At 38.9% G+C, this 20701-nt stretch overlaps 1 protein-coding gene across 1 annotated transcript in view; it reads left to right on the top strand.

Moving 5' to 3' along the window:
• SRRM4 (serine/arginine repetitive matrix 4) overlaps window positions 1-20701 on the top strand; it is a 164651-nt gene that overhangs the window by 75050 nt on the left and 68900 nt on the right. Inside the window, exon 2 of the mRNA XM_053699748.1 lies at window positions 10348-10476. Within this exon, the coding sequence (XP_053555723.1) occupies window positions 10348-10476 (129 nt within the window). The remainder of the gene's footprint in view (window positions 1-10347; window positions 10477-20701) is intronic.

The following is a 20701-nucleotide window of genomic DNA, read 5'->3' as shown; positions in this document are numbered from 1 at the left end:
CAGAATACCATAATACACCTTGCTAAAGAATTGCTTATTGACGTTTTTGTTTTGATCCAAATAATCTCTTAAATGTATTCTTGTCCATTTGAAAAAAAAATGTGGTGCCATTTGAAAAACAATTTGTTATGCTGAGAAAGTCTGCATCAAACCTGGCCTAACCCCCCCCCCCCCCCCCCCCCAAACATTCATAGTTTTTCCACAGTTCCCTCCATGCTTGATCCTATGGCTGGCAGTGAGAACTACCACATATTGCATATTGCTCCCTGGCAGACAAGGGGTGAATACAGGTGTCTTTATGATGACAGGATTATGTTCTAAGATTCAACATATAATACAATTAGCACAATCAAATCAAACAGAGTAAATTGAACTGTATTTTTACTATCCAATCCAGCAGCTTGCAGCTGGGGCGCCCCAACCTGTTAAAACAGCACAAAAGCCTCTGACATAATCACAGGCACTTGTGAATCAGTGTAATCACTGAGAAAACTGTCTTCCTGATTTGCCAGTATAATTTTACATAACAAACTACAGGAATCCACATGATTAATAATCACAGCTCCATGGAGGCTGGTTCTTCTCCTTCATCTTTTTTTAATATACAATTTTCAAATTGCCTTGTCTGTGGGATGTATTCTAAGCAAAACGCAATCAAAACATCTTGCTTTTTTGCCCCTGGTTAGTCTGGCTAAATTTAGCACTTGCATAGAAAAACTAACTAGAAACACTAAAAAATAAAAATGAGTGAGCTGTCAGTAAAATATTTCCGCTGTCTGTCTATCATCTATCTATCTATCTATCTATCTATCTATCTATCTATCTATCTATCTATCTATCTATCTATCATCTGTCTATCCCTCTATCTATATATCTATCTATGTATCTATCTATATCTATCAATCTATATCAGTCTATCTGTTTGTCTATCTATTTTCCTAACAATATCATATATCTATCATCTATCAATCTATATCAGTCCTATCTATTGGTTTGTCTATATCTATCTATCTATCTATCTATCTATCTATCATCTATTTATCTATCTCATCTATCTATCTATCTTTATATCTATCTATTTATCTATCTATCTATCTATCTATCTATCTATCTATCAGGAATTAATTGGTTAAAGATACATTTAGCTGTTTCTCCTAATTATCTGAAAAATTAAATTTCTTTTAAGTAAAATCTCCCTAATCACTAAGGGCCTGATGGTAAAAACCTCACTGGCATAGAGAGACATGACACAAAACCATTGGGGGCTTTTTTGAGCATTATATTGTAACGTATGTGTCTCTCTTTCACATCCAGAACCTGCACAGCAAGATAAACAGCTCTGGGTAACATTTGCCTTTCTGAGACCTCAGTTAATCTGGGCAGAGTGTGACGCTTTAGTTCACCAGGCTGTATCTTATCCATTTTAGTGAATCAACTGATAAGATGATAACATAAGTATTAGTGAGACATGTCTCGTTGCATTCTAGTGATGGGCTGTAAAATGCTTTAAAATAATTTATAACTGTCATTTTGTTAGAGGAATATTCATTGCTTTGCAGTCAAAGGACATACACCTTAAAATTCCTCAATTATGTTTTAACTTATTCAGGGACAAATGTGAATGTGCTCCTTCACTGATCAAGCAATTACTGTGTAACATGTTGCAGGGACAAGGTTCTGATGTCTGCAGCCTTTCAGGGTCAACTGAAAAAAAACTGAGTTAAATTACAGGAAATGTTTGTGAAACGTAACAAGAGTACATTGCCTTTCTTTTATTATTTACTACGTTTAGGTTTGCCAGCCCGGCCATACTCATCCTACAATATAAAAGGCCAAGTGTGTTTGTCCTAAGTTGTCATGTGCAGTAGAGACAGTATGAGGACAAACACACCAGGCCTTACCCGATCTGCTGTTTGTGTCACAGTGCGGCGAAAGTGGGCGTGGGCGGGGCGTGACTGGGCATGGTGGGGCTGGGCGCAGTCTGTGCGAGAGGGGAGAGAGATAGAAAGAGAGAGGAAAGAGCTAAATAGAGGGGAAGAGAGAGCAAAAGAGAGGGGAAAGACCAAAAGAGAGGGAGGAGGGAGAGCAAAATAGAGGGAAAGAGCAAAAGAGAGGGAAGAGAGAGAAAAAGAGAGGAGGGAGAAAATAAGAGGGGGAAAGAGAGAGAGCAAAAGTGAGGGGGAGAGAGAGAACAAAAGAATAGAGGGGGGAAAGAGAGGGGGGATGGGGAGAGAGAGAGGGGGGAGAGAGGGGGGAGAGGGGGAGAGAGAGAGGGAGAGATCAATAGAGAGGGGGAGAGAGAGAGCAAAAGAGAGGGAAAGAGAGAGCAATAGAGAGGGGGAGACAGAGCAAAATAGAGGGGGAGAGAGAGAGAGCGCAAAAGTGAGGGGGAGAGAGAGAACAAAAGAATAGAGGGGGGAAAGAGAGGGGGGATGGGGAGAGAGAGGGGGGAGAGGGGAGAGAGAGAGGGAGAGAGCAATAGAGAGGGGGAGAGAGAGAGCAAAAGAGAGGGAAAGAGAGAGCAATAGAGAGGGGGAGACAGAGAGAGCAAAATAGAGGGGGAGAGAGAGAGAGCGCAAAAGAGAGGGGGAGAGAGACCCCAAAAGAGTGGAGGGAGAGAGAGAGCGCAAAAGAGAGGGGGAGAGAGAGAGCGCAAAAGAGAGGGGGGAGAGAGCGCAAAAGAGAGGGGGGAAGAGAGTGCAAAAGAGAGGGGGGAAGAGAGAGCGCAAAAGAGAGGAGGGGAGAGAGAGCGCAAAAGAGAGGGGGAGAGAGAGAGTTCAAAAGAGAGGGGGAGAGAGAGCACAAAAGAGAAGGGGGAGAGAGAGAGCGCAAAAGAGAGAGGGAGAGAAAGAGCGCAAAAGAGGTGGAGAGAGAGAGCGCAAAAGAGAGGAGGAGAGAGAGCGCAAAAGAGAGGAGGGAGAGAGCGCAAAAGAGCGGGGGAGAGAGAGAGTGCAAAAGAGAGGAGGAGAGAGAGCGCAAAAGAGAGGGGGAGAGAGTGCAAAAGAGAGGAGAGAGAGCGCAAAAGAGAGGGGGGAGAGAGAGCGAAAGAGAGGGGGGAGAGAGAGTGCAAAAGAGAGGGGGGGGAGAGAGAGCACAAAAGAGAAGGGGACAGAGCGCAAAAAAGAGGGGGAGAGAGAGAGCGCAAAAGAGAGGGGGGAGAGAGAGCAAAAAAGAGGGGGGAGCGAAAGCAAAGAGAGCGTGGAGAGAGGGAAAAGAGCAAACGAAAGGGTAGAGAGAGCAAAAGAGTGGTGGACCGAGAGAGAGCGCAAAATAGAGGGGGGGAGAGAGCACAAAAGAGAGGGGAGGAGAGAGAGCAAAAGAGAGGGGGAGGGAGAGAGAGCAAGGGATGGGACTGCTGCACTGCAAAAAATGGCCCGTGTAAACGGGCTTTAAGACTAGTTTGCATATATTTGCATAATAAATTATACAGAGTAACTCAGACATTTAAGCTGCTGGGACTTATTTTAAATGACTGTTTGTTATTAGATTCCAACACACTTAGAAGTTTACCCACAATAAAGTCATTTGGGCCGATGTATTAAGCAGCGGATGCTGCTGATTCCGCGCAAGCCTTTTGGCTCCCCGGAAACAAGAGTTAAGAAGCAACGGTCACCTCTGAGGTGGCGAACTGCAATCATCCTGATCCCTGCTAGCAGCCAGAAATGCTTGTGTAATGATAAGTCAGCGCCTTTATTTCTGTACTTTCTACACTTCACTTTCTACTTTTACCTGAATCTTGCAAAAAACAGCTATGTCAGTAAAATACTGTCTGGCTGGAAAGTGGAATCCCTAACTACATTTGATGTAACAATTTTAGTTTAATGAAAACAAAAAAAAGAAATGAAAACAGAGTTAAATTACAAGAAATTCTAATAAGTACACCGCACATTTTATTTTTTACATTTAATTTAACATTATTAGTTTAACGTCCCTTTAAATTGTAGATATAAATATTTCAGCATTGATACTGTACACTTTCAGTGCATTGGCTAATTAGGTTGTACAACAATGAAGAAAAATCAGTTTTTCACATAACCTGTAAACTAACTCAGATATGTTAATTGTGTTTTGATCACAATATTGCTTTAAAAAAAAAAACACCAATCCAAATATAAAGGGTAAATATCCAAATAGTTCTAGAGAGAATTTATGAGAACTATAAGAGGATTACCATTAAGAAGAAAATGTGCATATGAAACCGTTAAGTGTTATGTTTGTTTAATGGTCAGATCTTTCATTCGCAAGCCAATCTGCTTGTATAATTAAGGCTTTCCTGGGAAATCATGCAGAAAATCATTATATTTAATAATTCAAAAGTCAACCACAGATGAAACTTGCGCTTTGCTAGTGGGCAAATACAGTATGGGAGCAGAGCACCATCTGGATTGATTCATGGGCTTTATACATTAAGCTGAGAGAAAGGACTTGGGAAGGATGACCACTTCTTGGAATGATACCAAGCGCAGGCTCAGATAGTGGGCGCTTTTCACTTATCTTTAGAGAGTGTTTACCTCAAGAGGCTGAATAACGCTAAAGAATAAAGCAAATTGTGAGCTTTCTGGTAAAAGAGACTGAGCTTGTTTACCATGGTGCAGTCACTGAACACCTGCCTTCAGCAGTGCCTAGTTTATCCCTACGTAAGCGTCAATAGATCACTCAGTGACCTCATTTCACTAAGAGTTTCAAGGACACAAATCTCTTAAAGGTTATAAAACTCCTCAAGATATTAATATAAATGGTTTAATTATGTCTAGTAAAACAACTTTGCAATATACTTTGATTATTTATTTTTGTTCTCTTTTCCTATTATTGAATACTGAATATTCCAATTCATGTTAAATATGGAATTGCAGACACTGCTATATTCCACACAGTCATTGGTTGCACAATCTAGTAAGCCATTTATAACCATTCCTAATTGGCGTCAGCAGAAAAAGTAACTTAAATTACATTATGGCGGCACTCACTGCTTTATGGACATTACCTTTAACCATATTTGTTCAATATTTAAACAACTAATATAATTTTTAAAAATACATGTACAAATTATTCTCAGGCTAATCTTTGCTCTGAAAACATCATTCAAACATTTATTTAAGGATAGATTACAAGTGGAGCGATAATTTATTGCGTACCAGTAAATGGGAAAATTTGCCTGTTTACGGGCGTGCAATAAATAACCAGCCATGGCCTGCATTTAGCTACCAATCAGCAAGCTCTGCCCAGGTTCTGAACCAAAGATGGGCCGGCATCTAAACTTAAATTCTTGCTTTTTTCAAATAAAGATACCAAGAGAACAAAGAAAAATTGATAATAGGAGTAAATTAGAAAGTTGCTTAAAATTGCATGCTCTGGGGCCGAATTATCAAGCTCCGAATGAAGCTTGATGCCCCTGTTAAGACCGCTGCTCCATAACTGGTTCGCTGACTCTGAGGCTGCGGTCTGCAGTCTGCCCGATCCTATACGATTGGGCTTATTGACACCCCTGCTAGCGGCCTATTGGCCGTGAATCTGCAGGGGGCGGCATTGCACAAGCAGTTCTGGTGAACTGCTTGTGCAATGTTAAATGCTGAGAGCATATGCTGTCGGCATTCAGTGATGTCTGTAGGTAAAAAGTATATTAATATAACTGTGCTGGTTATGCAAAACTAGGGAATGGGTAATAAAGGGGTTATCTATCTTTTAAAACTATAAAAATTCTGGTGAAGACTGTCCCTTTAAGGTAGATTATCCGTTTTGCTGCTCATGACAAGCTAAGTCATTGCCTGCATTACCAGTGAGGATACAAGGTGATATAGATATCACTATTACTGTAAGACAAAACATATGTGCTTAGAGGCGGAAGGCTGCCTTTTAGCACAGTGAACCTATATAGACATGAGTAGTAATTAGAACAGAATGTGTTTCTGTCTCTTTAATAAATTATAATGACTTTACTGAGTAGAATCATTGTTAAATCACCAAGGAAAGACAGAATTGGAGGGATTCCCATTCTCTTTCTTCTACTGCATATGTGTGAACAACAGTGTACATTCATACACCATATACAATGCACTAGGCTGTGATTTGTTATTTGTTATTGACTACTACTAGAAGCTAGGAAATTGGTGAAATGGAAAAGCATAAACATTTACTTATTTTACAAAACTAAACTTTATTATTCTTTGCAAAACACTTTTCGTATGTGAAGGAGCAGTTTCTTGCAGCTTCTAATTCTGTTTCTCAGAGTCTTTAGATAATCAGTAGACTGAGTATGGAAGAAATAACATGTGTGGCACATTAAGTGTACAGCCATTGTACCAGCATTGCAGTTCAATCTATGGGGCCCATTTATCAAGCTCCGGATGGAGCTTGAGGGCCCACTGCTCCATAACTTGTCTGCCTGCTCTGAGCAGGTGAACAGACATCGCCGCAATTCACCCCGATCAAGTACGATCAAGTTGATTGACACCCCCCTGCTGGCGGCGAATCTGCATGGGGCGGCGTTGCAACAGCAGCTCACAAGAGCTGCTGGTGCAATGCTGAATACGGAGAGTGTATTGCTCTCCCCATTCAGCAAGGTATGTCGGACCTGATCCTCACTGTCAGATCAGGTCCGACAGACCTTTGTTAAATAGGCCCCTATGTGTGCTGCTTGAGAGAGACAGACAATTTCACAGACAAAATGTTGCTTTTTTCCTCTTGTCTTTTGGCTGCAGCATAAAATTGAAGCAGACGCTGTTATTCAATGTGTTGACATGTAAGAAAACAACATCAAAGGGTGTCAGACGGAAAGCTGTCTGTTAATAAATAGGGAGAAGGAGGAAAAGAGAGAGAGCTGTTCTGTGGCAGTTGCTAATATTCCCAACACACTGTGACAGTTCTCAGAACATCTTGGAAATTACGATTTCTCTGTTTTGCAGGATGTTGTTATTTTGTGTCACATTTAAACTGAATATGTTTATTGCAATTATACTGTACTCTTTTAGAATTATTAACATAACATATTTAAGACCTTATAAAACCTTCCCCACAATAACACATATTGCATTTGCCATCTGGAAATATTTGAATCCTAGTGAATCCAAAACCAGTCTTTCTGGTATTAGTAGTGATTTATACCCAATGGGGCCTATTTATCAAGCCGTCAACCGCAAATACGCTGGAATTCCGCAGCGTAATTGTGGAGAGCTTGATTCCCCTTAGTTATCAAAGCCTACAGACCGGCAAAAGTACTGGCGATTTCTTTCCGCGGCCTCAGAGCAGGTGGACAGGTTATGGAGCAGCGGTCTTTCCGGTCTGTTTCCGGCGAGCATGAAGGGGGGCTGTACGGAGCTTGATAAATGTGCCCCCAAGGGTATTATTTAAGATTGAAAAATAAATCTGGCCCAGGCCAGATACCCAGATGAACTAAAACATCACTAGACTTATAAATGTGTTGCTGGCTATTTCATGTATTGTGTGTATATATATTTATCAGACCATTCTATTATTTAAATAATTAAATAAAAAATGTCCATCAATATCAACATTGTAATCATGATTTTAGCTGCAGAATGTAGAGGCAATTGCAGTCTATGTGGTTTACACCATCAATTCTAAAATGCAAAGAGATCTTGTTAAGGCAGGTACATTTTTTTTGTTATATATTTAAAGGGGGAATAATTGTCAAAGACCTATAATATAACAAGGCATAACTTGGATCGAAGAAACTCTTTGAACACCTTAAAGGGACAGTCTACACCAGAATATTTATTGTTTTAAAAGATAGATAATCCCTTTATTACGCATTCCCTATTTTTGCATAACCAAAACAGTTATATTAATACACTTTTTACCTCAGTGATTATCTTGTATCTAAGCCTCTGCAAACTGCCCCTTATTTCAGTTCTTTTGACAGACTTGCATTTTAGCCAATCAGTGCTGGCATGAGCACAGTGTTATCTATATGAAACACATGAACTAACTCTCTAGTGGTGAAAAACTGTTGAAATGCCCTGACCTAAGAGGCGGCCTTCAAGGGCTTAGAAATTAGCATATTAACCTCCTAGATTCAGCTTTCAACTAAGAATACTAAGAGAATAAAGCAAAATTAGTGATAGAAGTAAATTGGAAAATTGTTTAAAATTACATGCCCTATCTGAATAATGAAAGTTTGTTTTGGACTAGACTGTCCCTTTAACCCCTTAACGACCGAGGACGTGCAGGGTACGTCCTCAAAAAAAAGGCAGTTAACGCCTGAGGACGTACCCTGCACGTCCTCGGTGTGGAAAGCAGCTGGAAGCGATCCTGCTCGCTTCCAGCTGCTTTCCGGTTATTGCAGTGATGCCTCGATATGGAGGCATCCTGCAATAACCTTAAATGGCCATCCGATGCAGAGAGAGCCACTCTGTGGCCCTCTCTGCACCGGACATCGATGGCCGGTATCGTTGGTGTGTGGGAGCGGACTTGGGAGGCGGGTGGGCGGCCATCGATGCGCCGTGTAATGTGCAGGGGGGCGGGATCGGGGGCAGGAGCGACGGGGGTGCGCATGTGAGCGCGCGCGTGCACGGGGGGGCGGCGGGCGGGCGCGTGCACGGGGCGGGAGCGGGAGGGAACCGCTGCACTACAGAAAAAAAAATCTGAAAATAGCTAATAAATAAGAAAATAATAATGTTTCTAAGTGATCTGCAACTGGTGGGAGGTTGGGGGGGGGACAGCTACACTACAGAAAAGGAGATTTTAAAAAAAAAAAAGATTTCTTTTTTTACTAAACTGGGTACTGGCAGACAGCTGCCAGTACCCAAGATGGCGCCCGCTAAGGCAGAGGGGGAGGGTTAGAGAGCTGTTTGGTGTGGGATCAGTGAGGTTGGGGGCTAAGGGGGATACTACAAAGCAGCATATGTAAATATGCTAAAAAAAAAAAAACTAAAAAAACCCACAAATATACCTTTTATTTTAGTACTGGCAGAGTTTCTGCCAGTACTTAAGATGGCGGGGACAATTGTGAGGTGGGGGAGGGAAGAGAGCTGTTTGGGAGGGATCAGGGGGTCTGATGTTTCAGGTGGGAGGCTGAGCTCTACACTAAAGCTAAAATTAACCCTGCAAGCTCCCTACAAGCTACATAATTAACCCCTTCACTGCTAGCCATAATACACGTGTGATGCGCATCGGCATTTAGTGGCCTTCTAATTAACAAAAAGCAACGCCAAAGCCATATATGTCTGCTATTTCTGAACAAAGGGGATCCCAGAGAAGCATTTACAACCATTTGTGCCATAATTGCACAAGCTGTTTGTAAATGATTTCAGTGAGAAACCTAAAATTGTGAAAAATTTAACATTTTTTTTAATTTGATCGCATCTGGCGGTGAAATGGTGGCATGAAATATACCAAAATGAGCCTAGATCAATACTTTGGGTTGTCTACTACACTACACTAAAGCTAAAATTAACCCTAGAAGCTCCCTACATGCTCCCTAATTAACCCCTTCACTGCGGGGCATAATACACGTGTGGTGCGCAGTGGCATTTAGCGCCCTTCTAATTACCAAAAAGCAACAACAAAAGCCATACATGTCTGCTATTTCTGAACAAAGGGGATCCCAGAGAAGAATTTACAACCATTTATGCCATAATTGCACAAGTTGTTTGTAAATAATTTCAGTGAGAAACCTAAAGTTTGTGAACAAAATTGTGAAAAAGTGAACAATTTTTTTTATTTGCTCGCATTTGGCGGTGAAATGGTGGCATGAAATATACCAAAATGGGCCTAGATCAATACTTTGGGGTGTCTTCTAAAAAAAAATATAAACATGTCAAGGGATATTCAGGGATTCCTGAAAGATATTAGTGTTCCAATGTAACTAGTGCTAATTTTGAAAAAAAGGGGTTTGGAAATAGCAAAGTGCTACTTGTACTTATGGCCCTATAAATTGCAAAGAACATGTAAACATTGGGTATTTCTTAACTCAGGACAAAATTTAGAAACTATTTAGCATGGGTGTTTTTTGGTGGTTGTAGATGTGTAACAGATTTTGGGGGTCAAAGTTAGAAAAAGTGGGTTTTTTTCCATTTTTTCCTCATATTATATAATTTTTTTTATAGTTAATTATAAGATATGATGAAAATAATGGTATCTTTAGAAAGTCCACTTAATGGCGAGAAAAACATTATATAATATGTGTGGGTACAGTAAACGAGTAAGAGGAAAATTACAGCTAAACACAAACACCGCAAAAATGTAAAAATAGCCTTGGTCCCAAACTGACAGAAAATGGAAAAGTGCTGCGGTCATTAAGGGGTTAACAAAATCAACTTTAGGTAAATGTTACATACCTTTTATATCAGATAGAATAACTTTGTCTATTGTTTTGTTTTTGCTTTTTAGCAATGACCTTGTCAGCTTTCTATCTTACCAAGATAAAGAGAACCCATGTGAAAAACAGAATGGGAAGTTGGCAGATGGATATTCACTGGAACGTTTCAGCAGACAGCTTACTCCACACCAGCCACACAGGTATGGCTATTAAAACTGACTAAGTGTTGTCTTGTCCACTATATAATGTTACAGTTTAGTATTTCTAACCAAAATAATTCATCAGTATAAGTAGCCTCAATGTATTCTAGACTAATGGAAACTCTAGGGTGTAATGCACAAATGCTATATGTTTGCCAACCACCTCTGTACACATATGTTTATCACAACATAGTATAATGGAATGGTGCACTTATAAAAGAAAATAATATCGCTACTACTTCTACACACACATACAAAATTCTATTTTGAAACAGCATATTTAATTGAAGTAGTGGCTTAAATCAAGACTAATTTTTTTTAAAACCTCTTTTAACAATATTTAAATGAAAAACAAATAGACAATTTATTGGAAAATAATCAAATATAAAAACTGCAAATGCCTTTCCAAAAGAATATACACCCTTAACAATGGCTTGTGTCTACAGAAAAAACTTTCTAAATCTGAATAAGTGTTATTATTTTGCCAAAATGCTGCAGATTGTATATATAAATTGTAGTGAATGTATAAAGGAAAGATTATGAAGCTGTTATTCACAAATGTTCAAAAGAAGCTTTGTTGCACCTGGCTCATGATGACACCAAACCATAGTAGAATAATCCCTCACCTTAATATTTAGCATGTAATCCATAGAACAAAGGAACAGATCTAGTTAATATTAGTGCTTAAATGCAAAACAAAGTATTTACTAGACATGTGCGTTTAGTTTCTGCCAAATTTAGTTTTCGGACGAATTTTGACCGATTCAGAGATTCGAATGCATCCGAATTTCCGAATCGGCACCATAACTAAATTCCCCCAAAATTCCGAAAATGAATAAATCCGTTTCTGAATTTTCAGATCCATTATTTATATTCTGAATTTTTCATTGTTCTAATATAAACCGCAGTTCCCCGACATCGCCAACACTAACTAAATCACTAAATAAAGCTATTAACACCTAAACCATTCTCTGACATCGCTGACACCAACTAAATCACTAAATAAAGCTATTAACCCCTAAACCGCTGTTCGCCGACATCGCCGACACTAACTAAACCTATTAACCCCTAAACAGCTGTTCACAAACATCGTTTACACTAACTAAACCTATTAACCCCTAAACTGCAGTTCCCCGACTTCGCCGACACTAACTGAAACACTAACTAAACCTATTAACCCCTAAACCACCATTCCCAATCATCGCCAACACTAACTAAACCTATTAACCCCTAAACTGCTGTTCCCAAACATCGCCAACACTAACTAAACCTATTAACCCCTAAACAGCCATCCCCCACATCGCAACAACCTAAATTAAACTATTAACCCCTAAACCTAACACCCCCTAACTTTAACATAATTAAAATAGACCTAAATTAAAGTTACAATTATTAACTACCTATTTAAAAATAAATACAAACTTACCTGTGAAATAAAAATAAAACCTAAACTAGCTACAATATAACTATTTACTAACTTCCTAGCTAAAATAAATACAGACTTACCTGTGAAATAAAAAATAAAACCTAAGCTTACACTAATAAAACCTAACATTACTGAAAATAAAAAAACCTGATTGCTAAAAAATGAAAACTCCAATTACAAAAAATAATAAACACTAATATTGCAAAAAATAACAAACGAAATTATCCAAAATAATAACAAATTATTCATATTCTAATACCCCTTTTAAAAAAAATAATAAAAAGCCCTAATTTATAATAAACTACCAAGGGCCCTTAAAAGGGCATTTTGTAGGGCATTTCCCAAAAGTTAACAGCTCTTTTGCAAAAAATTAAAACAAATCTCTCCTAACATTCCAAACCCCCACCCCCCAAACCCACAAACTATAAAAAACCTAACTTAAAAAAAACTAATCTACCCATTGCCCTGAAAAGGGCATTCAGCTCTTTTACTGCCCTTAAAAGGGCATTTAGCTCTCTTTCGGCCATTAAAATAAAAAAGCCCTAATGTAAAAAAAAAAAACACTCCCAAAAAAATACCTAACACTAACCCCAAAATCAGTACTCACAGTTACTGAAGTCCGGCGAAAGATCTTCATCCCAGCGGCGAAGCATCTTCATCCAGGGTCTTCCATCTGTATCCATCGCGGGACTGGCATCTTCTATCTTCATCCCAGCAGAGGTAGAGCGGTCGCTGGAAACACAGAGGTGGAGGGCCAGGCGGAGGGCCATCAGTCCGACGTGGAGGTCCTCTTCATGGGATAGTCTGCCGCAAGGTACCCCTTTTATATTGGGGTACCATTGCATTCCTATTGACTGAAAAATGTAAATCAGCCAATAGGAATGAGAGCTGCTTAAATCCTATTGGCTGAATTTAAGGACAGTAAAAGAGCTGAATGTCCTTTTCAGTGCAATGGGTAGATTAGGTTTTTTTTTTATTTATTTTTTTATTTTGTGGGTTTGGGGGGGTGGAGGTTTGTAATGTTAAGGGGTGTTTGTTGTATTTTTTTTTTAGCAAAAGAGCTGTTAACTTTAGGGCAATTGCCAACAAAAGGCCCTTTTAAGGGCCATTGGTAGTTTATTAAAGATTATTTTTTTTTTATTTTGGGGTGTGTTTTTTTTTAACCAGGTATTAGAATAGGAATATTTTTTTTATTTTGGATAATTTCGTTTGTTATTTTTTGTAATGTAATTTTTTTTATTTTTGGGGTGATTTTTTTTTTTTTAGATTAGGCATTTTTATATTTTTAATGGGCCGAAAAAGATCTGAATGCCCTTTTAAGGGCAATGCCCATACAAATGCCCTTTTCGGGCAATGGGTAGATTAGGTTTATTTTTAGTTTGTGGGTTTGGGGGGTGGGGTTTTGTAATGTTGTGGGGTGATTGTTTTTATTTTTTTGCAAAAGAGCTGTTAACTTTAGAGTAATGCCCTACAAAAGGCCCTTTTAAGGGCCCTTGGTAGTTTATTTAAAGATTAGGGTTTTGTTTTTTAAAAAAGGGGTATTAGAATAGGAATAATTTTAATTTTTTTGGATAATTTAGTTTGTTATTTTTTGTAATGGTAGTTTTTTATTTTTTGTAATTTTAGTGTTTATTATTTTTTGTAATTGCAGTTTTAATTTTTTAGTAATCTTAGGTTTTTATTTTTATTAATGTTAGGTTTTATTAGTGTAAGCTTAGGTTTTATTTTTTATTTCACAGGTAAGTTTGTATTTATTTTAGCTAGGAAGTTAGTAAATAGTTATATTGTAGCTAGTTTAGATTTTATTTTTATTTCACAGGTAAGTTTGTATTTATTTTTAAATAGGTAGTTAGTTAATAATTGTAACTTTAATTTAGGTCTATTTTTTATTATGTTAAAGTTAGGGGGTGTTAGGTTTAGGGGTTAATAGTTTAATTTAGGTTGTTGCGATGTGGGGGCCGGCGGTTTAGGGGTTAATAGGTTTAGTTAGTGTTAGCGATGTTTGGGAACAGCGGTTTATGTGTTAATAGGTTTAGTTAGTGTTTGCAATGATTGGCGATGTCGGGGAACGGCGGTTTAGGGGTTAATAGCTTTATTTCGTGATTAAGTTGGTGTCAGCGATGTCAGGGAACGGCGGTTTAGGTGTTAATAGCTTTATTTAGTGATTTAGTTAGTGTTGGCGATGTCGGGGAACTGCGGTTTAAAAAAGAACAATGAAAAATTGCAAATATGAATAATGGATCTGAAAATTCAGAAACTGATTTATTAATTTTTGGATTTTTGGGGGATTTTAGTTATGGTGCCGATTCGGAAATTTGGATGCATTAGAATCTCTGAATCGGTCAAAATTCATCCGAAAATGAAATTCGGCAGAAATGAAACGCACATGTCTAGTAAATACTTTGTTTTGCATTTAAGCACTAATATTAAGTAGATCTGTTCCTTTGTTCTTTCTATTGATTACATTCTAAATATTAAGGTGAGGGATTATTCTACTATGGTTTGGTGTCATCATGAGTCTTATCATCATGAGTTTGCAATTATTTTAACTAGGTAGTTAGTAAATAGTTTTATTGTAGCTAGCTTAGGTTTTATTTTTATTTCACAGGTAAGTTTGTATTTATTTTTAAATAGGTAGTTAGTTAATAATTGTAATTATATTAAAGTTAGGGGGTGTTAGGTTTAGGGGTTAATATAGTTTAATTTAGGTTGCTGCGATGTGTGGGCCGGCAGTTTGGGGGTGTATAGGTTTAGTTAGTGTTGGCCTTGTGGGTGTACGGCAGTTTAGGGGTTAATTCGGTTTAGTTAGTTTTTTAGTTAGTGTTGGCGATGTCAGGGAACTGCGGTATAGGGGTTAATAGGTTTAGTTAGTGTTGTCGACACTTGAGAATAGCGGTTTAGGGGTTCATAGGTTTAGTTAGTGTCGACGATGTCGGGGAACTGTGGTTTAGGGGTTAATAGGTTTAGTTAGTGTTGGTGATGCGGGGGGTGGGCATTTAGGGGTTAATAGGTTTAGTTAGTGTCGGCGATGTGCGGGGACGGCGGTTTAGGGGTTAATAGGTTTAGTTAGTGTCGGGAAACTGCGGTTTAGGGGTTAATAGCTTTATTTAGGCCTAGATTTGGAGTTCGGCGGTAGCCGTCAAAACCAGCGTTAGAGGCTCCTAACGCTGGTTTTGGCCGCCCGCTGGTATTTGGAGTCAGTGATTAAAGGGTCTAACGCTCACTTTTCAGCCGTGACTTTTCCATACCGCAGATCCCCCTACGCCATTTGCGTAGCCTATCTTTTCAATGGGATCTTTCTAACGCTGGTATTTAGAGTCGTTTCTGAAGTGAGCGTTAGAGCTCTAACGACAAGATTCCAGCTGCCTGAAAATAGCAGGAGTTAAGAGTTTTCTGGCTAACGCCGGTTCATAAAGCTCTTAACTACTGTACCCTAAAGTACACTAACACCCATAAACTACCTATGTACCCCTAAACCGAGGCCCCCCCACATCGCCGACACTCGATTAAAATTTTTAACCCCTAATCTGCCGACCGCCACCTACGTTATATTTATGTACCCCTAATCTGCTGCCCCTAACCCCGCCGACCCCTGTATTATATTTATTAACCCCTAACCTGCCCCCCACAACATCGCCGCCAGCTACTTAAAATAATTAACCCCTAATCTTCCGACCGCAAAGCGCCGCCACCTACGTTATCCCTATGTACCCCTAATCTGCTACCCCTAACACCGCCGACCCCTATATTATATTTATTAACCCCTAATCTGCCCCCCACAACGTCGCCTCCACCTGCCTACACTTATTAACTCCTAATCTGCCGAGCGGACCTGAGCGCTACTATAATAAAGTTATTAACCCCTAATCCGCCTCACTAACCCTATCATAAATAGTATTAACCCCTAATCTGCCCTCCCTAACATCGCCAACACCTAACTTCAATTATTAACCCCTAATCTTCCGATCGGAGCTCACCGCTATTCTAATAAATGGATTAACCCCTAAAGCTAAGTCTAACCCTAACACTAACACCCCCCTAAGTTAAATATAATTTACATCTAACGAAATAAATTAACTCTTATTAAATAAATGATTCCTATTTAAAGCTAAATACTTACCTGTAAAATAAATCCTAATATAGCTACAATATAAATTATAATTATATTATAGCTATTTTAGGATTAATATTTATTTTACAGGCAACTTTGTAATTATTTTAAGCAGGTACAATAGCTAATAAATAGTTAAGAACTATTTAATAGTTACCTAGTTAAAATAATAACAAATTTACCTGTAAAATAAATCCTAACCTAAGTTATAATTAAACCTAACACTACCCTATCAATAAAATAATTAAATAAACTACCTACAATTACCTACAATTAACCTAACACTACACTATCAATAAATTAATTAAACACAATTCCTACAAATAAATACAATTAAATAAACTAGCTAAAGTACAAAAAATAAAAAAGAACTAAGTTACAGAAAATAAAAAAATATTTACAAACATAAGAAAAATATTACAACAATTTTAAACTAATTACACCTACTCTAAGCCCCCTAATAAAATAACAAAGCCCCCCAAAATAAAAAATTCCCTACCCTATTCTAAATTAAAAAAGTTACAAGCTCTTTTACCTTACCAGCCCTGAACAGGGCCCTTTGCGGGGCATGCCCCAAGAAGTTCAGCTCTTTTGCCTGTAAAAAAAAACATACAATACCCCCCCCCCAACATTACAACCCACCACCCACATACCCCTAATCTAACCCAAACCCCCCTTAAATAAACCTAACACTAAGCCCCTGAAGATCTTCCTACCTTGTCTTCACCATCCAGGTATCACCGATCCGTCCTGGCTCCAAGATCTTCATCCAACCCAAGCGGGGGTTGGCGATCCATAATCCGGTGCTGAAGAGGTCCAGAAGAGGCTCCAAAGTCTTCCTCCTATCCGGCAAGAAGAGGACATCCGGACCGGCAAACATCTTCTCCAAGCGGCATCTTCGATCTTCTTCCATCCGGAGCGAAGCGGCAGGATCCTGAAGACCTCCAGCGCGGAACATCCATCCGGACCGACGACTGAACGACGAATGACTGTTCCTTTAAGGGACGTCATCCAAGATGGCGTCCCTCGAATTCCGATTGGCTGATAGGATTCTATCAGCCAATCGGAATTAAGGTAGGAATTTTCTGATTGGCTGATGGAATCAGCCAATCAGAATCTAGTTCAATCCGATTGGCCGATCCAATCAGCCAATCAGATTGAGCTCGCATTCTATTGGCTGATCGGAACAGCCAATAGAATGCGAGCTCAATCTGATTGGCTGATTGGATCAGCCAATCGGATTGAACTTGATTCTGATTGGCTGATTCCATCAGCCAATCAGAAAATTCCTACCTTAATTCCGATTGGCTGATAGAATCCTATCAGCCAATCGGAATTCGAGGGACGCCATCTTGGATGACGTCCCTTAAAGGAACAGTCATTCGTCGTTCAGTCGTCGGTCCGGATGGATGTTCCGCGCTGGAGGTCTTCAGGATCCTGCCGCTTCGCTCCGGATGGAAGAAGATCAAAGATGCCGCTTGGAGAAGATGTTTGCCGGTCCGGATATCCTCTTCTTGCCGGATAGGAGGAAGACTTTGGAGCCTCTTCTGGACCTCTTCAGCACCGGATTATGGATCGCCAACCCCCGCTTGGGTTGGATGAAGATCTTGGAGCCAGGACGGATCGGTGATACCTGGATGGTGAAGACAAGGTAGGAAGATCTTCAGGGGATTAGTGTTAGGTTTATTTAAGGGGGGTTTGGGTTAGATTAGGGGTATGTGGGTGGTGGGTTGTAATGTTGGGGGGGGTATTGTATGTTTTTTTTTACAGGCAAAAGAGCTGAACTTCTTGGGGCATGCCCCGCAAAGGGCCCTGTTCAGGGCTGGTAAGGTAAAAGAGCTTGTAACTTTTTTAATTTAGAATAGGGTAGGGAATTTTTTATTTTGGGGGGCTTTGTTATTTTATTAGGGGGCTTAGAGTAGGTGTAATTAGTTTAAAATTGTTGTAATATTTTTCTTATGTTTGTAAATATTTTTTTATTTTCTGTAACTTAGTTCTTTTTTATTTTTTGTACTTTAGCTAGTTTATTTAATTGTATTTATTTGTAGGAATTGTGTTTAATTAATTTATTGATAGTGTAGTGTTAGGTTAATTGTAGGTAATTGTAGGTAGTTTATTTAATTATTTTATTGATAGGGTAGTGTTAGGTTTAATTATATCTTAGGTTAGGATTTATTTTACAGGTAAATTTGTTATTATTTTAACTAGGTAACTATTAAATAGTTCTTAACTATTTAATAGCTATTGTACCTGGTTAAAATAATTACAAAGTTGCCTGTAAAATAAATATTAATCCTAAAATAGCTATAATATAATTATAATTTATATTGTAGCTATATTAGGGTTTATTTTACAGGTAAGTATTTAGCTTTAAATAGGAATAAGTTATTTAATAAGAGTTAATTTATTTCGTTAGATGTAAATTATATTTAACTTAGGGGGGTGTTAGTGTTAGGGTTAGACTTAGCTTTAGGGGTTAATCCATTTATTAGAATAGCGGTGAGCTCCGATCGGAAGATTAGGGGTTAATAATTGAAGGTAGGTGTCGGCGATGTTAGGGAGGGCAGATTAGGGGTTAATACTATTTATGATAGGGTTAGTGAGGCGGATTAGGGGTTAATAACTTTATTATAGTAGCGCTCAGGTCCGCTCGGCAGATTAGGGGTTAATAAGTGTAGGCGACGTTGAGGGGGGCAGATTAGGGGTTAATAAATATAATATAGGGGTCGGCGATGTTAGGGCAGCAGATTAGGGGTACATATGGATAACGTAGGTTGCGGCGGTTTACGGAGCGGCAGATTAGGGGTTAAAAAAAATATGCAGGGGTCAGCGATAGCGGGGGCGGCAGATTAGGGGTTAATAAGTGTAAGGTTAGGGGTGTTTAGACTCGGGGTACATGTTAGGGTGTTAGGTGCAGACGTAGGAAGTGTTTCCCCATAGGAAACAATGGGGCTGCGTTAGGAGCTGAACGCTGCTTTTTTGCAGGTGTTAGGTTTTTTTTCAGCTCAAACAGCCCCATTGTTTCCTATGGGAGAATCATGCAAGAGCACGTTTTTGAGGCCGGCCGCGTCCGTAAGCAACTCTGGTATCGAGAGTTGCATTTGCGGTAAAAATGCTCTACGCTCCTTTTTTGGAGCCTAACGCAGCATTTGATTAAACTCTCTATACCAGAGTTAAATTTATGGTGCGGCCAGAAAAAAGCCCGCGGAGCGTTAACAGCCCTTTTACCGCCGAACTCCAAATCTAGGCCTTAGTGATTTAGTTAGTGTCGGCGATGTCGGCGAACTGCGGTTTTGGGGTAAATAGGTTTAGGTAGTGTTGGTGATGCGGGGGGGGCAGCGATTTAGGGGTTAATAGCTTTATTTAGTGTCGGCGATGTGGGTGTTGGTGGTGGCGGCGGTTTTAGATAATTTTGTTTCAGCAATCGTCGGCATATTAGTTATGTTTAGTTAAATCGTTTTTTTGGATCCTTTTGTTTTTTTTCGGATCCATTCTTTATTCATATGCTTTATTCTATTCTAAACTTCGGAATAGAATAATGCATATGAATATAGACTGGATCCAAAAAACGAACGGATTCGAAAAAACGATTTAACATAACTAATTTTCCGAAACTATTTTTTTTTTAAACTTAACTAAACTAATTTGCCGAAACAAAATTATTTATTTAACTAATGAAAACAAAACAAAAAATTTTTTTAGCGTTGCACATGTCTAGTATTTACACATATAACAGACACTTTTTGTGAAAAAAAATCCATAATAGGTATCAAATATAACAATAATGCAACTTGGTGAGAAGCAAACATTATCTGAGATCAAAGAAGGGCAGGCCCAGATGGTACTAGTTTTATGTACCCTTGACTGCATTGAGTTATGACCATCAGGTGCCAGTGCTGACAATGAGCACAAGGTAGAGAAGTGGATAAAAAAACACTTAGTAGGTGCAGTAGCAGGTAATGACTAACAGGAAAAATCCAGCAAAGTCCAGCAAGGGCAAACTTAAACACAAACAAATGTCATGTGCAGAAACTGAATATGAAGCGTGAGCAGAAGAACCAAGTATTTGAGAGGCGCCTGTGCTCTTAAATAGCTGTGATGGCAGCAGAAAGTTGTAACCCTGGGCAATCCTCTAACCTGCTCACTATCAAAACCTCAACCAAAAGGGCCTAGACTATTTTGACATGCTTTAAGATCATGCTTAATTCTGATAAACCTATGTATGAGATCTTCTTTGTAATTTTTTGTATAAGGACAGAATTATAAAATTACAAGCCTTAAAAAACTTTTGACCAAAAGAGACAACAGAAAAAAGGTATCATAATGAAAAAGAGAGAGTAAAGCCCAAGCCATAAGTGTCATTTTTATTCATATGTGAACAAAAAGACAGTGTGCATTAGTGAAAATGAATGACATGCCAAAGGCTGCAGAACAAAAATCATAAGGAGAAACAGGATGCTTGTGAAGCAAAAGTTCTCTTCAGGAATCATGTCAAAATATGAATGCGTAGAGCTATTTCCTACTGGCACAGAAGTGAAAAATTAGCTTTTCACCATATGAGGAATGACCTGTGTTTTATAGACAGATCATTTTTAAAAGGACCTTGGGTTTTGGAATCAAAAGCTCAGTGGGAAAAGTCTTGTGAAGTTCCAGAGCTGTGAAGAGAAAGCTTAAAGTTTGGAGTTTCC

This window comes from Bombina bombina, chromosome 2, assembly GCF_027579735.1.
Source record: "Bombina bombina isolate aBomBom1 chromosome 2, aBomBom1.pri, whole genome shotgun sequence".
Classification (NCBI taxonomy): Eukaryota; Metazoa; Chordata; class Amphibia; order Anura; family Bombinatoridae; genus Bombina; species Bombina bombina.
Note: the sequence above shows the minus strand (reverse complement) of the source record. Positions and strands in the feature narration are given on the sequence as shown.